Here is an 18,688-nt window from a genome sequence, read left to right on the forward strand (position 1 = left end):
GTCAATTTCTACCATCGCAAGGCTGGACATGCAAACAATGAAATGGTGGTCAATGAGGTTCGACAAAAATATTGGCTTCTTCATCTGCGCAGTACTGTTCGAAGCGTCACCAGCAAATGTTTGTTCTGTCGCATCAAAAGAGCAAAACCAATGAATCCGATGACCGGTAACCTTCCTCCTCAGCGGCTTGCCCATCACCGTCGCCCATTCACGTACACTGGCTTGGATTATTTCGGCCCGATAAATTCCAAGATCGGTCGAAGACAAGAGAAACGTTATGTGGCCCTGTACACCTGCATGACATCCAGAGCCGTTCACCTGGAGCTTGTACATTCCCTTTCTGCTGACTCCGCAATAATGAGCCTGCGACGGTTTATTGCTAGGAGAGGCGCTCCCAATACTGTATATTCTGACAACGGTACATGTTTTGTTGGTGCAGACCGAATTTTACGAGAATTTCATCAGTACGAGGTCTACGATTTTGCTGCCAATAGAGGAATAAAATGGAGCTTCATTCCTGCCGCTGCTCCTTTTTTCGGCGGATGCTGGGAGAGACTGATTCGCACCGTCAAAGTCGCGCTGAATGCCACATTACGTGAAAGAGAACCTAATCCCGAAGTCCTAGTAACTCTCCTTCTAGAAGCGGAGGCAATAGTAAACTCTCGACCTCTGACCCATGTCCCTGTTGGCCCTGAAGACCAGGAAACCCTAACGCCCTTCCACTTTTTAATTGGCTCATCCTCTAACCAGGTTCTGCCCGCAACCCTTGACGACAGAGACCTCTTAAGACGTGCTGACTGGAGGAAGGCGTTGAGACTGGCCGACCACTTTTGGAACCGATGGGTAAAAGAAATTCTGCCAACCATGCAACCTCGCCAGATAGCGGAGAACAGAGAGCACGACTTGACTATTGGCGACTTAGTCATCGTTGTAGACCAGAACCTACCCCGAGGAACCTGGCCACGCGGCCGCGTCGTTGCTACATTCCCTGGCAGAGACGGAGTGGTCAGGGTGGTGGACGTAGCCACATCAGGTGGAATTCTTCGTCGACCTTCTAAAAAATTGGTCAGATTAGAGGCATAAAGTCTCAGTTTATATCTAGTCTGGCTAGTTTTGTGTGCTTTCGCACACAAGGGGGTGGGATGTTACGGGTGTACATGTAAATAGGTTTTGATATTTTTATACTATTGTCTATGTCTAGTCTTAAGTTCTTTTTTAATTCCATATTTAAATTCTAATGTAATTTTGACTGTTTATATTGTTGTTTGTCAGTTCGCAAAATATATCCATAGCATTAAGTCGACTGCCTGGTTTATTGATTATCTTCCACTCTATTAGCTATCGAAATTCCCTCTTCTTTAATAGTATTAAATATTGGAAAAAAGTAATTATCTAAGAAAGTAATAAAATTGTTTGTAATATTTTTGCATGCATTTGATTTATTTGACATTTATGCGTCATTCATACATCATTGCGATACTGTCAACGATCGGAAAAAAGTGTAAAGTCCCGAGCTTTCCCGACGGAGATCCTTAATCTAGCCGTCATGTGCACATGCTATAGGGTTATCACCACAGTTAAAAAGTAGTATTTTTGCAATTTTTATTTTTTACTTAATTAACGATTCTTACCATTACCAATAGTCTCTGTATCACTTAAACGACCTAATACTTCCGGGAAGGATCGTCGTGCCTTTCCACCCTGTATATGGATAAAATGATTTTGTTATTTTTATATCATTTGGATCCATGTTCATTCACTGATATCTATGTGTTAAAATTGTTAAATATGAAACAGTGTCGTCACGCCATCTAGCCGAGGATAGGCTAAAGGTGTGTGCGCCATCTATTCGAGAATGACTTTTACTTGAATTCTGAGGCACATTTTTTCCTTAGACTTTATTCGTCTTATACGAAGTTACATATGTCTTTGGTATAACATTAATTTTACTTGAAAAATAAGAATAATTCAAGTAATTATCTTTTAATCAAATACTACCATATGATAATGTGGATCATTTACAGAGTCAGAAAAAGTGGTTCTGGATCACGACCCCGAAATCACTCTGTATAGCCTTTTAAGGATGACTCACGTTAGACCGGGTCGTGTCCGGGCCGGAGCTTCCGGCGCTTCGTTTTCTATGGAAAGTACCACGTGATCACCGATCAGACGTCATGGAAAATTACATGTCGAACGCCTCGGCCCGGGCACGGCCCGGTCTAGCGTGAGTCATCCGTAATTAGCAAACGAACGCTTTGAAGTATTTCCACTCGTTTGCGCCCGAGGGACGAAATGTACTCGCAAGGAACGCAAGGGACTCAATCAGTGAGGAAATGGAGCTTTATTATGTTTGGTCCACAGACAAGACATCCTCCAGACTAAGCATAGTAGTTCTTTCCCCTCTGCCACAAATACGGTAGTTTTACTCCATTTTCGAGTCGAAAGTGTCTTTGTGTGACGTCCGTGTCTTTGAACGGACCAATCACGGCACGGGACCTCGCTCACTCGTCTCGCGCACCCCCGTATTTTTGGCAGCATCGGTTTCATGAAATAATTGCTCTAAACGTCGGTTGGTCGTTTTATGGAGTGAAAGTAACAAGTTATATTTTAACTCATCCAAGTGCGTGACTATTACTTTTTCTCGTGCGCACACCCCTATCTGTCACGACTACTATATCCAAGCCGAAAATTTAAAAAAAGTAACAGAGGTTAAAGATTTAGGTTTAAAATTTACATCTGATTTGAGATTTCGGGATCATATTAAAAATATTTGTAAAAAAGCTTACAGGATGCTTGGTTTTGTACTGCGTCGGTCTCACAGCTTTACGAACATTGGAGCAGTTGCGGCTTTATATAATGCTCTCGTCCGCAGCAATCTCGAATGTAATGCAGTAATCTGGGCTCCGCATGAGGCGAAATACCAGTTAATGATCGAACGTATACAAAATAAATTTATTCGTTTTCTGTATTTACGACAATATGGAGTATATCCTTTTTACCCTCTTATGTATCCCACGTTGTTTGTCCTGGGCATGGTGGGATACAACGAGTTGCAGGTGCGCAGAGAGTTGTGTCTGGCGACATACTTGTTCCGATTGCTGCGGGGGAAAGCCTACAACAGTGTTGTGTTGAGCTGTGTGAGCCTGTACGTGCCCGACAGGTACGTGTGGCGGCGGCTCCGGCCGCGGCTGCTGGCCGAGCGGCGCGGGCGCACCAACCTGCTCGGGAAGGCGCCGCTGACGCGCGCGGTGCGGACCCTTAACCTAGTCGCCGAGAACATTGATTTGTTTTGGTGTTCTCTGACTGAATTCACTAAGTCCACATTGTTCATATTATGTTATATGCGACATAACATCAATTAGAGATATACATATGTTACATAGATATATAATTATATATGTTAATAGTTGCACTATTGTCTTAGGTTTAGCACCTGTAAAGATAGTTGTAAGTGTGGAAATAAATAAATAAAAATAAAATAAAATAAAAATAAACTCCGTCTAGAGGATTCCTAGTCTATGGTTTGGTCATATTCCTTGGTTAATTTAAGATTCGATGTGTGGTCTTAGGAGCGTTGGAAGCATAAACGACACATTTACGCGTCGCGCCAAAAATCTGACGGCTCCTAATAATAGGCCTATTCGCGTGAGATGAACTGCGAACTGTGCCAAGGTCGCGTCATAACATTATATCATTTTGTTTCTTAATAAATTAAAACCAAAGAGCATAGATAGTATAGAGGGGTCCTGTCATAGTAAATTTTGTAGTCACAGTAAATTTACTGCCGTCTATCGACACACGACTAAAACTCAAAATGAAAACGTATAAAATTATCAAACAAATGTATATATATGGATAAATGATTTTATTATTTTTATATCATTTTGACCCATGTTCATTCACTGATATCTATGTGTTAAAATTGTTAAATCTGAAACGGTGTCGTCACGCCATCTAGCCGAGCATAGGCCAAAGGTGTGTGCGCCATCTATCCGAGAATGACTTTTTCTTGATTTCCGAGGCACGTTTTTTTCTTAGACTTTATTCATCTTATACGAAGTTACATATGTCTTTGATTAAAACTAATAGAGATGTACTGGTACCTTCGAGCAACACGGAAGGGAGGCGGCATTCGCACTATTTCCCCTCTGCCGAGGTACAAGATTAGCGCGTCAATCTAATCTAGCGCGGGTAATAAAACTAGTTGCACTTGGATTTTTCACTAGACCGAGTCCAGACGCGCGCGTGAACACTGCTGCACAAAAATGCCTGTTTGCTCGGTTTTTTGTTATAAAACGAGGTCGGGGACATCAAATATACAAAAAGAAAGTGTTACATTTTATATGTAATATTTTTTTTTACATATCATACGTTTAATTACATTCAAACACAATTATTATATTTTAGTCTCATGTAATTGTTGGATTTATCGATTTTGCTCGCTCAGTACAAATTGCGGATCGGTCGAGCGACAAATCCGACTTCTCATCTCTCAGAATACAATAACATACTTCAACGAAAATGTGTTAGTGTGCGTGTTGTGACACTTGTCACTCGTCCGTACACAAAAAGAGATCGAGGTTTGCAAGATTTGTCTTTGACGTGTGTCATTTTCTATGTATTTGTGTCGTCATTACAGATTGGATTTTGTATGTAAGTGTGTGAGAAGTGCGACTGTGTGCACCTTTCCCCCCGCGAAAAATGGCAGAAAGATTTGTACGGTGAGATATCGCTTGGGCCCCTCCCTTCCGATGTGTCGGAAGCCGGTGTTGCTCGAAGACTGGCACATTACAATATAGTTTCTTCAAACATCAAAGAGTGCATTAAGAAGTCTACAACATTAAATAAGATCAAAATTATAAAACCGGTCAAGTGCGAGTCGGACTCGCGTTCCAAGGGTTCCGTACATAAGTCCGACTCACGCTTGACTGCACATTTCTAATAGGTTTTCCTGTCATCTATAAGTAAAGTACTATTTTTGTATTTTTTTCAAAATTTTAGGACCTGTAGTTTCAGAGATAAAGGGGATGGGGAATGATCGGACAGACAGACAGACGCACGAGTGATCCTATAAGGGTTCCGTTTTTTCCTTTTGAGGTACGGAACCCTAAAAGAAGGGGTAACTTTGAGGAGGCCTACTGATACTAATTTTTCAGATGATTTGTTAGCTGTCAACCGGAAATTGTACCTATGCTAAAACACGTGACGTACTCAGAAAGTGACGTCCTCAGAAAGTGGCGTTCTCAGAAAGTGACGTACTCAGAAAGTGGCGTTCTCAGAAAGTGACGTACTCAGAAAGTGACGAAATCAGAAAGTGACGTCCTCAGAAAGTGACGAACTCAGAAAGTGACGTCCTCAGAAAGTGGCGTTCTCATAAAGTGACGTACTCAGAAAGTGACGAACTCAGAAAGTGACGTCCTCAGAAAGTGACGTCCTCAGAAAGTGGCGTTCTCATAAAGTGACGTACTCAGAAAGTGACGAACTCAGAATGTGACGTCCTCAGAATGTGACGTCCTAAGAAAGTGACATACTCCGCCTGAACCGAAAATTGGTTGCTGCTTGTTATTTAGCAAGAAATTACTATCTAATACCTTTAAACGAGCAATTCTTGTTTATTTATATATTTCGGGGATCTCGGAAACGGCTCTAACGATTTCGATGAATTTTTGCTATTTGGGGGTTTTCCGGGGCGATTCATCGATTTAGCTATGTCTTATCACTGGGAAACCGCGCATTTTTGTGTTTTTATTTTTTTCCGAGCAAAGCTCGGTCTCCCAGATATTCTGAATAAACCTCCACGCTTAATTTACTAATGTACAAGCAATTAAATAGCGCTTCCATTTTGTAGCTGCTATATGCAAGTTTCGTAGCACTTTGGTAATTGCTACGAGAGTAGGCTACGGCGTAGCAGATCACTCGCGGCTCGATTCGGAAAATGAATTAGATTTCTACTAGACTTCAACAAGTTACGATACGGATAATTTAAAGATATTTGTAAGATAGATATGTCAAAATTGACGTTTCCGCGATTCTGGAGGTCCTCTTGAACGATTTCGACAAGTTATGACTTAGATATCCAAGTCACATCTAGTCGATATCTAATGTAGATCTAGTTGATCTCTAAATCGTCTCAAGATCTTGTGATTATCTCGAAATCCGAATAGGCCTGTCGGCTTCGTAGACACTGGAAGCCATGTAAAAATATGAAAACTCTAACTTACGGCCCGATTCGAACCATAAGATACGTCAGTTAATAGATCTAGAAACGATATAGATTAGATATGTCAGTGTCAAATGTGACGTTTCTTCAAACAAAAATGTCAATTTTGACACTGACATATCGTTTCTAGATCTATTAACTGACGTATAGGTAACGTAACCCCCTATACGTTCATGCACGGGGCCTTATGGGATATAAGTCAGTCAGCAGGTGATTCGTGTCAGATAACAGTCATATTTCTCAGTACCTATACCGGGTGTGGCCTGTAAAACGAGCAAAAAATTCATTTCATTTCATTTATTTATTGCATTCCATGGTATTTACAGATGGTATTTTAAATTGAATTGAACAGCATGGACCCTGAATAGGGTATGGCAGGTTAACCTTAATAGCTAAATACATACTTAAAGTTACCTTACAAAACATATTAAATTAAACTGTAGGTAGGCTATACTCCTCATACTGACCAATATTTGTCCAGCAACTTTTGAAAATAACTTGTGGTTTGATTATTAATACACTTTAAAGTTTATTCTAAGACGCAATGTATTGCAAATTTTGTTACGTTTAAGGCGTGACAAGCAACGTCAATCACAATGATATGGCATGGCGTCCATTGAAGATAATATTTATTTTGTATGAAAAACAGGAAGTCTAAATACTTCATAATTTTTAAAAGTTTTTGAACAAAAGTGTCACCGTTTGAGGAGTACAATCTATGTTTTAATTATTTGCTCGTGTTACAGGCCACACCCGGTATATATTTCATCGTTGTATTTTAGCGTTGAACACACAGATCCCAGTGCAGCATCCAGTTAGCCAGAGTGCACTCTCCCGTTCCACATTGTTAGTAGAGATGCCACGAATATTCGGCAATTATTCAGTATTCGGTCTATTCAGCCACTTTGCCGAATATTCGGTATTCGGCCGAATGGTGCCTACTATTCGGCATCATTTATTAATTTATTAATATCTACCTAAAAAAAAGTACACAAAATAATAACCAAAAACTAGGTACATATATTTAATATTTAAAATGTACTTATTCTTGGAAAGTAGTTAAATACGAAGGCACGTTTTTGAGCATTTGTTGATTACAAAATATTTTATTTTTATCATGGGTCTGACTTGATTGACTCTAATTACATTCATTAATTTTTCTGTTCAACATAAAAATATATCTTAGCTAACCTTGCTTTGATGGCGAACAGTTTTAATAATAATTGTGATTTAAAATGTTCGCATGTCATGCCGAATATTCGGTCGCCGAATATTTAGTATTCGGCCGAGAGAGGGGCCGAATATTCGGTATTCAGTATTCGGCCAAATTCATTATTCGAGGCATCTCTAAATTGTTAGTATGATAGTAAAGTCGGAGTTTGTGTTGCACTATGTGCCCGTGATGCTGGAAGTTAAAGGTCAACGTAGTAGCACTTTATGCTGTATTGGTAAAACATTGGTTATTTTAATAAGAATAGTAGGTTTACAAAAATGGTACCATTTACTTTTTTTCGAAAAACCATCAACCTTTGGGTTATTTAGACTCAGAATCACTAAGACTATCTATTTAAAAAGGAAAAAAATGTGTTCCAAAAAAAACATCAGTTTTGTGACGCATCGTATCATCCAAAATCATAATTTAAAAGTAAAATCTACCAGAAAACATAAGAAAACAACTCAACATTTCCATTTGATTACTTTGCCTCACGTGTGAGTAAAATGCAACTTTTCTATCAGTTTTTGAAGTGCAAAGTAAGCCTTTCTGAGCTGGTGTGGTGCAAAACTCTTTTTTAAATTAGGTAAAAAGAATAATTAAAACGAATTAATTTCTAATATATATCTGCTATAAACCGTAGGTAGGATTTAGAAGGCCGACGGGACCTCGGCAACAGGGATTAGGGTCACAACCCTGACCCCAACCCTCTCTACAGGAGCTTAGTTACAGCTTAGTTGTGATTCGCATTTCGCGCATACCAAAATATTAATCGATTGACAACCGAAGAACGATCATCATATCCGTACTAAGGTCTCAGTGTCGGTTTGATTGTCGTTCTTGTCTACATGACAAGATAAAACGGTATCCGTCACTTTCAATCCTCAAGTGACTACTTAATGTTTTGTCATGGGGATAAAGCCGTCCATAATAGGCCTGTGATATGGAATCTTTTCATTTAGCCCATTGTAGTGCCAAAAAGCGATGGTGGGACGACATCGACGCATTTTGCAGCGACTGGCGCGAGCGATGGGACAAAACATAGCCTGTTAAAAAAATTGTAGTGCACCACTACTAGGATAAATCCCCCGCTTTTCTTTGGGTTTCGTACCTGGATGACAGCAGCCTCCATTTTTCTACTTAAATATATCCATTCCGATTTGAAGGACGACTGTGAATGGGATATTTTTTTTCTCTCTTCATAATACGATATTCGGATCTTCAATCAGAAGGAAAATACTTCATAATTGCTCAGTCCCTTATCAAACAATCCCCGCTTTTTCTCAAAATCAACAATAATCACAGGAAACTCACAATGAAAAAAAATACAGTAAATTTCAAACCTTAACATCTCGTAATAAAATTGTAACGCAGAAGCGATGGAGCGGAAAATAAACAAAATGCAAGCGGCAGCAGGTCAGGGTTGCGGCCTTAATCTCAGGTTGCCGTGGTTACCCGGCTTGCCGGATAGAAAGTTACGGGAATTACGTGAGCCTATGAAGGAATAAAAATGATATATGCCTTCATTGGTGGGCCCTGTAAAACTGTTAATTATTAAACTACCAGATTGCCCAGCGGATTGGCTTCGCCATTCAGCGCGGCAATGCCACCAGCCTTCTGGGCACCCTACCATCCGGCGCCGAGCTAGCTCCCATTTTTTACTTGTAAATATGTGTTTATAGTTATTAGAGTTTAGTTTTAATTTTAATGTTTAGTTTAAGTATTTATTTTGTTAATACTGTTTTGCTTCCAATAAAACCCCCATCTCAAAAACTACCAGAAAAGTCACCATGAAAAAATGCGAAGTTAATTTTAAACCCGTAATTGTAACGCAAAAGCGATGGAGCGGCAAATAAACATAGCACAAGCGGCAGCGGGTCAGGGTTGCGGCCTTAATCTCAGGTTGCCGTGGTTACCGGGTTAACCGGCTTGCCGGGATACCTACAAGTTACGGAAATTATCTAAATCTAAGCCTACAGAAATCCGAATTAGGTAGGATCCAATAGGATATAAAGCTAAGTTTTCATAACGTTATCATGCCAAATGTCAACTTCTTAAATTTATCAGAAGTATTAACAAAATAGCATCGAGCACAAGAAACTTTTCTGGAATGCCCCAGGAGATTAACATTATGTAACAAAAAGAAAAAGAAATATAGTTAGGTATGTAAAAACATTGAAATTTAATGTTCTGGTCCATGTGACAGGATACAATGTGATACATCAATTAAAATGATTAGATAAAAGTATCAAACAAGCAACCTTCAGCTTTTACACCCCTGGATTCTGATGTCTGAGGGCCTACCGCCAACCACATTAAATTTGACGTGTTGCCTCTCTATCTCACTTGTAAATTCGTACGTAAGTATGACAGGGAGGCAACACGTCCCCCGGCTATTGGTTAAGTATAGTATTTTTCCTTAACCGGAAATGTACCAGAATACATACAATATATAGGTCAGGGCTGCGTCCTTCCACATTTTCCATGGCGGGCTGATATTTCTGTCGGTTACTGAGCCAAGAAAACGGTAAAAACCAGTAGAAAGTGATCTCCAAATAAACGTCGTTGTTACTGGAGTTTTAATGAATGATTACCAGGGAGATAACACACAATTGTAGTATTTATAATGAATTTTTAACCATTTTAATCGAGAGCAACGAATAAAATCACAGAAACAAGAATATATGTGACGTCCCACGGTCAAAGGTACCTTATGGCGGGTATGGAGTTATGCATACCCCAGTAATCTACAATAAATAAGCTATCGATAACACAAAAGATCAACCTTCTAGGTTGCGTAGTTACAGAGATATGATTTTTTGAAAATAATGTTGTGAAATGAGCAACTTTACGATAGAGAAGTTTTAAGTTTAGCCGCCTAAAACACTATGTTCGTGAAGTAAGTTACATAGTTGACTACAAATAGTAATACCTTATATATCTGAGATTAAAAAAATATTGCGACTTGTTCTGTAATGCAAATAGAAACTTTTGATATCGACTGATTTATGTGTATACTAACCAATCTCTTGAAAATAAAGTTTTATTTCATTTTCACGATTGATTGCAATGAGCTCTCAAGATTTAAATTTTATCTATTAGAAAACGACACTGACAGACAGTTTAAGCAAAAAACAATACCGATTTAGAGGTGAAAATGTATTTTCTGACTTTTTCATATAAAATCACAAAATTGAATATTTTTACTTTTAATGTCACACACAATCAATTTTTCTGAGCACATATGAAAGAAATTCTGTCATTCAAATGAAATAAATCCTAAAACCCCAACTAAATACTATATTTAACCCCTTATGCCACTTTAAACTTACATAACAATAACAGTATTTGCTCCATACATTTACGAAAAGGTACCTTATGGAAATAAATCTATAAATACATCACTACAAAATATCAATCATATTACAGTTTATCTTATACGAATAGAAAATATTAATTTAAATTAAACTGCCCCAAATTTAATTAGTTCTTCGTCATAATAATCTTAAATAGACCAATAATTTGTATGTAATGAAAAGGTACCTTGTGATTAAGTTACATGATGAGGCATGATGATGATGATGGAACAGTTAGGATAAACTAATAATATTTTGGTAATGGTATAAATCGTCTATTTCTTATCAATAATATATTTCGGTTTCTATTGAAGATAAGCGGCATTGAGGTTCAATGACCTCAGATATTCCATAAGGTAATGCGTCGGGTATTGGCATTTTTCAGCAAACCAATGGCTGATTTACTGCATGCGACCAAACCAAATGAAGATTATTCTAGTTAAGAAAGACTTGACGAGAGTAACTTTGGTATAATAGCAGGCTATTTGGATTTGTGATGTCGGTCTATGTACAGTTATAATATTTGCGAGGCGCCCCAACCAGAACTGAAATTATCAAATTAGTTTTGCAGAATGCTAATACAGTTCTCTACCAAACTTCTTTTCCCGTATTGACTAGTCTTTTTGGGAATTTTCAATCTTTTTTCCATAAGGTACCTTTTCTACTAAACTCTGAGACGACATTACTAGGCTTATAACTAACTTATAACAAAAATAAAAACAGGTAAACAAACGTTACGCATTAAGGTTTCAGATCACACAATAAAAAAAAATTGAGCATTTTTTTCACCTCTTTACAAAACATTTCATATCTCCGAAACTAGAAACCCTCATAAGGTACCTTTTCCCGTGGAACGTCACATATTTGCAAGTTACGCAAACGTTAGCGAATATGTCAGTGTTAAACTCGTGGTAAGGTTACCCGTTTTACTGGTACCAAACTGGAAACGTTCCGCACCCATGGAACAACGATCGATAGGATTCAATTACCTGCTGGAAACCCTAAACGTTCAATTTGCAATTATTTTTCACAAAACGACCAATTCTGATAAGGAAATGTTGGAATTAAATTGGAAAAGGGATGATGGAAGAATCGAATATAAATAAAAAATGGAATGGAATATTTTACGCATGTCGCCAGGGCCGTCTTAAACTATGCTGGGGCCCTTGGGCACATAAGAATTTGGGGCCCTTTTGGAAAATAAAGATTGTAAAGAAAGCGAAATAAACTAACATTTTTCTACTACGATCTTCTATTTATTATGAGTAATCAAATATTATACTGTTACTGTCTGTCCTTCTGGGCCCTCTGAGGATGGGGGCCCTGGGCACGGGCCTCGTGTGCCCTTATGGAAAAGACGGTACTGTGCCCATCCCCCGCAAAAGTCGGCAGACTGTTTTATACAGAAAATTACAGACACGGCGTCTCCGTTTGGTTATATGTTATATCCTGAAGGTCCAAGCCACAACACACCACTTGTTGTCGAACCTTCACCGATGGAAGCAATTATGGGAGTACTCGCTGTGACAGATCATTAATTGCTTGGCAAGTTTGCATACTGCCATCCTCACAAGCCTTTGGCACAGACTACTTAGTAGATGGGCCATTTTATTTAAAGTTGTCCCCTACACTTTTTCTAATTTGTGAAATTTTATGTTATTTCTACTCATAATCACGAGCTTTTTCTATCCTAATAGGAGAAAAAAAGTGTCCCAAGGTTTTTATTTCCATTCCGTTGCCATTTTTCATAGACTTTGTATGGCGGTCACGGAATGGAAAGATGTATGTATGTATGGAAATTTTGGGACACTTTTTTTCTCCTATTAGGAACAAAAGAGCTTATGATTCTGAGTAGAAATAACATAAAAAATCCCAAATTTGAAAAAAAGTTTAGGGGACAACTTTAAATAAAATGCACACGTGGAACATTTTATTTGCGATTTTTCCTATACAAAATGTCGATAAAGGTAACAAAATAAATTCACGATAGATCCGATTGTAAATGTGATTTAATATGTGTTCAAAACGCGAGAGCTTTAAATGTTATAAAAAATTCGCTTCCCATGCAAAAATATGAGAAGTTTCCAAAGGTTTTCCAAGTAGAGAAATTTCCCTAATTTTAAAACTAAAACTAAATTATAAAACTTTCCGACATCAAATCAGTATTCAAGATGAAAATGATTTTATTTTTATTTATGAGTCACTTTAGTTTGTACGCACAGACAATCATCATATCATAATCATTGACAATGAAACCTAGGTTTAAGGATGACTCACGTTAGACCGGGCCGGAGCTTCCGGCGCATCGTTTTCTATAAAAAGCATCACGTGATCGCCTGTCATGTCATAGAAAAGTAAGCGCCTGAAGCTCCGGTCCGCACACGGCCCGGTCTAACGTGAGTTATATTTTAGTGGTCTGTTTGTGCGTGATGGAAATGGGATAGCTGAATCAGTTTAGTCCACGGTCACGATATTTAATAAGTCAAAAATATCGCTATCGTCGCCAGAAAAAAACCGCCTATTTTATATTATTTTTCAAACCGGGAGGGTACGATGAAAGATGTCAAAGCAATACAATTCTGCGACATTTGGCATTTTAGGTTATAAATTGTATGGAGATCTAAATCTATCATCGTGAAAAATACTATATAAACCCTTTATTATGCGGTATCTATTAGAGGTAATCCATGTACGTCTGTGAACCGATCGATCTGTCACCGTCACTCCAATTACTTGCTTCCTGCGTATTTTAAACATTATATATATCCGTTTCCATATTCTCATACAAAATGTTTTGAAATAATACTCGTAAGTAGGTACGTTATTTTTAAGGGTTTCGTAGTCAACTAGGAACTTTTATAGTATCGCCATGTCTGTCTGTCTGTCTGTCTGTCCGTCTGTTCGGGGCTTTGCTCCGTAATCGTTAATTCGTTAGTGCTAGAGTTAGTGCGTGAAAGGTGCAATTTGGCATGGATATATATATATATCAATAAATCCAACAAAGTCGTACAATAAAATGTAGAAAAAAAAAACAACGGGTTGCACTCCGGGAGTGCCGACAGAAGTGAAAACTCAATGACTAGTCCAAAATGTCTGCAGCACTATGTATAATTGACCCATCCTCCTTTCTATTGAAAAACTTTAGTTCCGAAATTGCTGGCCAGTGAGCTTAAATTTGTAGCGTTAATTGTTTAAAATTCGAATAGAAATTGTAAAGTTACCTTGCAGACCTCGCATCTATAGTACATTATTGTCGAGGCTCGGAAGTAGCTACTTGCAGGCTGAGGATTCGTTTTAAACGGACGACCTTGGGAGTCCGTTTAATTGAATCCGAAGCCAGCAAGTAGCCTTCCAGCCGAGTCATATATAGTGCTTTTCTCAAAAATGGTGCAAGAAATATGAATATAATAGGAATATTTTTCAGAAGCAACGTTCTTACGTATATATTTTCACAGAAAAAAAGTAGACACAAATGAAAAAGTTTGCTTTGCCGCCTTTATATTTTTTAAATTTTAAAATAGAAGTGTGTTTTTCTGCCGAAAATACGCCAACCTATTTGAGGCAGCTAAATAGTCGCGGTACCAACATTATAATAATAAGTACCAATCATCTGTTTGGCTGTCTAATGGGCCTGTGCCTTCATTTGATATGGCCATTTAAACTTTTAAAATGTTTGGAACTCGACAAATAATGGAATTTGTATGCAACATTGCAGTCCCAAAATCGAGACTGCAATGTTTTTAACTTTTTAATTTGTGTCTGACCATAAACTCCGCACTTTGCGACCTATTTTTTAAACGGCAAAGTTGACTTTGCCGTCCATTTTTGAGAAAAATATATTTGGTCATGATATTTTGAGTTTTATTCACCAGTACTAGAGTTCACTTTTATTAGCGTTTTCATCAAGATGAGACTTTATTGAATTATATTGGAGTGATATAAAGTTAGAATGTAACTGTGAGATCCTCGTATTTCAGCCCGTACAAGATTAGAACATTGAGCTTTATTGCTTAATATAAAAGTCCAGTTTTAAATAATTGACCTGATTATGTTACGTTATGACTGAAGTTCTTTGGTGAATAACATTGTCCGTGACACATGACGTCAGAGTTACGTTACGCGTTACGCTGAATCGAGTTTATCATTTTTTCCCCACCTCAAATAGTGCTCAGCGCCGCTAAAGAAGTTTTCACTTCAAAAATATTTTTTTAGGGTACCTTCCCTACACGTAAAGTGGAGGCGGAACTTTTTTTCGCTTTAACCCTACAGTGTGGGATATCGTTGAATAGATATTTCAAAACGAATAACGGTCTTCAACAAACATTTTTTGATAAAGTGAATATTTTCGGAAATAAACGTCCTGAAAAAAAAAATGTGTCCCCCTTCCCTCTAACTTTTGAACCATGGGTCCAAAAAATATGAAAAAATCATAGAAATAGAGCTTAAGAAAGACATTAAATAAAACTATAGCGAACATGATCAGTTTAGCCGTTTTTGAGTTATCGCAAATATAAGAATCTTATATACTAATATTACTAATGGCTCCAGTTTAGCCTATTATGACGGAAGGGTAACTACGGAACCCTACACTGAGCATGGCCCGACATGCTCTTGGCCGGTTTTTTAATAGTAATGAAAATACCGGCCAAGTGTGTGTCGACCCACATTTAATGGACGGTTCTGTACTGTACACTATATAAAAAAAAAACTTACAAGCAAAAGGAGATTTGAATTAACAGAAGTCTTGAAAAGTAGCTCAATATACAAAATAATTTTCGCGAAAAGTTTCATTTTCTCAAAATATTCATATTTTAGTAAGTTCAAAAATCCGACTCAAAATGTTCCCGGTTTATTTTATTCGTTTGAGTCTATATATAGACCACAACCACATAACAAAAAATATTAAAATTTACTCTTCAAATTACTTATATATTTGAAATTCAAAATACCCATATTTGTACAGATTTCGTCTCACTTGATGGTCTCATCGGAAGATCAGCGCTGGAAGCCACCAGCAACATGCTGAGATGAGGCCATTTCGTGGCACTTTAAGGATGACTCACGTTAGACCGGGCGGTGGCCGGGCCGGAGCCTCCGGAGTTTCGTTTTCTATGGAAAACACCACGACGTCACCGATCAGCCGTCATAGAAAGTGACATGTCGGACGTCTCAGTAACCTTTAATCTTATTTTGTGTTTTCTTTTATATTGTGTATTGTCTCGTTTGTTTGTGCTTACGAATAAATTCTATTCTATTCTATTGATCTATTCTATTCTATTCTATTGATCTATTCTATTCTATTCTATTCTATTATATTTCCATCTACTATTGTAAACTCGCCAAGACCATATGTTTGTTGTGTCAAAATTAAGATGCAAATAGAAAAAAATAGTTTGGAATGGTGAACTGACGACCTGGTAAAGGTCGCGGGAGTCCGCGGACGCGGGCGCAAGACCAGTCATTGTGGCACTCTTTGGGGGAGGCCTATGTCCAGCAGTGGACGTCCTCTAGCTGATATGATGATGAATAGAAAATAATGGAAGACCTTTTTATAGGCCTCCGGGTGGCTAAAGGTTAAAGCGCCACCACTATCGATATTTCTTCCGTTGTCGCTTGACATCATTTATGCAATATGCACACTCGTTACAGAAGCCACCCGCTCGGAATGACTGAGCACAACCCCTATAAATAATCTAACTACTCGGAATACAGTTAGATTTCAAGGACTTATTAATTATTTATTGACGTCATAAAAGAGGTATCGGGTGTCAGGGTTTTGTAAGGGTTTTTTACAGTGTATATGGTGCTACTTTACCGCCCTAGGGCGGGATTAAGGACTATACGTGCTTATGTCGTAAATTGAAAGGGCCATGTGTACCTACTGTAAAACGTTGTATAATACACGTGCGAAAAGGTAATCCCCAACTCGTGTCGATTTAAAACACTCCATGATTTTTCTCTTTTCGCACAGACTCTACCTTAATGTTTCTTTAGCTGTCAAACTAAGGTATTTTACACTATGTCTCAGTATGCATATATATTATGTACTAAACTACTGACACAGAATAAATAATAGTACTACCGTACATAAAGGAAACTTTTCATTTCATTCTTTTAAAATTATGGCTTCAGCCCATTGGGGCTATTTCGCCAGTGGCAAGGTCGTAGTAGCAGGGTAAAACGATTGATTGTACGGTTAGTACAAGATAGTGTACGGTGATTTAGCTCTTGTAAAGCGATAGCGGGCTTTACAAGAAACACGTGGACAACCGGCCGTTGACTCCAAAATGATGGTTAAACGTGCTTCAAGACAAATTCTCCATTCACTGCACACTACCACATTAGTTTACTGTATAATAGGCTATCGATATTACACTTTAAACAATATTAATGAGCAAAAAACAAATCAATTAATCTCGCCGCGTGCCATCAAGATGGCGCTCGAACCGGAAGTCAAGGAAACTTCCTACAAAACCGAAGTTTGACAGCGGTTCAGGGTCGAATCATGCTGTCCCATTCTAATATATATTATGGCATTATCCCTTTCGGCTTTTTTGTCAACATTCAAGCCTTATCTTATCTGTGGTCGTGCACGCAAAGGACGTCAAGTTGTGCCAACCCTAATAATTGCTCGGAGCAACGCTGAGCCGAACGGAGCCGAGTTTGCCCGAAGGGAGGAGTTTCGCACCCCTGCTGATACCCATGTCTACGGTTGGAGGCATGTAAATATTGTCGCAGGGAAAGTTTGCTCAGCAAACAGTCGGCCGAGTGATCTCAGATTGGCACCGGATTGCCGCTAAATTACCTCGCCACTCTGCTTCAGCTGTGTCAATATAACGTGGAGTGGAATGCAAACTAATATAACAACTTGTTGCGTAAGGTATATACGTACTAGTGCTCGACATACTAATCCCCAATAGATGATACCTTGGCCTTGCTGTGACCTCTATTGACAATGACTTAAGTTTCAAGATGATATGTGCTGGGACCGCGTCGAGCACCAGTACGTTTACTTTATTATGAATCTCATGATAATATTCTTAGGTATTTTTAATAAATTGGTCAAACTTCAAAAAAAAAACTTGCAATACTTAACCCCTAGTGTAAATTTCATTGGATAGCCGGACGAGCGTTTTCGCGTTTGCGTTATGTCTATTTTTGTATGGGATTTTAAAAAGCGCGCCATACGGGACGTTTTTGAAACTCATAATCCCATACAAAATGACACTTAACGCAAACGCGTACGTCACGTCACAATATATTTTCCACCGTACGCGGGGAAGGTGCGGGCGCCGTACGCCTGCCGCCTGCACCTTCCCCGCCACCCTTAGTCGTCACGCCCCGTCGCCCCCGTACCGCGCAGGCGAGGCCTCAGTTAAGCGGTCGGTCTATAGCATGAGTTTGAACTTTTTTCAAAGTGATAGGGTTTAATTTTTCATAATTTATGACACCCTTATGCCTTATAACGGGTTAAGCCCGCTCTACACTCGTGCGCGGATCGCGGCGCGAAGCCGAGTGTAGAGTCGATTTCGCAGATCTGCGAACTTCTCAGATTCGCACACGAGTGTGGAGCGGGCTTTAACACGTTCAAACCCAAGAACCCGACTGTCGGGTACACTGTTCGGAGCGACTAAGCGCTCCATACGGCGAAGACGTGGCTCGCGCTACGAGCGTAAACCGTAGCACTTAGTGACAATGAATGTGTTAAGTAAGTGAGCGAGAACTAACCTGGCCTCTCGTATGGCGTCGACCCAGTGCACGCAGTCGGTCTCCGAAGCGGCGCGCAGCTCGTACTGCCGCTGACTCTCGCGACGGTAGGTGATGGTGAAGCAAAACTAACCTGGTCTCTCGTATGGCGTCGACCCAGTGCACGCAGTCGGTCTCCGAAGCGGCGCGCAG

At 39.0% G+C, this 18,688-nt stretch overlaps 1 protein-coding gene and 1 long non-coding RNA gene across 2 annotated transcripts in view; both read right to left on the bottom strand.

The window, feature by feature from the left end:
- Window positions 1-18,688, bottom strand: part of LOC134798948 (uncharacterized) — a 283,510-nt gene that overhangs the window by 72,484 nt on the left and 192,338 nt on the right. The window lies entirely within an intron of this gene.
- LOC134798991 (ras-specific guanine nucleotide-releasing factor 1-like) overlaps window positions 1-18,688 on the bottom strand; it is a 77,802-nt gene that overhangs the window by 36,247 nt on the left and 22,867 nt on the right. The window contains exon 11 of the mRNA XM_063771416.1: window positions 18,518-18,624. Coding sequence (XP_063627486.1) covers window positions 18,518-18,624 — 107 coding nt within the window. The remainder of the gene's footprint in view (window positions 1-18,517; window positions 18,625-18,688) is intronic.

The sequence above is a fragment of the Cydia splendana genome, chromosome 17 (assembly GCF_910591565.1).
Source record: "Cydia splendana chromosome 17, ilCydSple1.2, whole genome shotgun sequence".
Taxonomy (NCBI): domain Eukaryota; kingdom Metazoa; phylum Arthropoda; class Insecta; order Lepidoptera; family Tortricidae; genus Cydia; species Cydia splendana.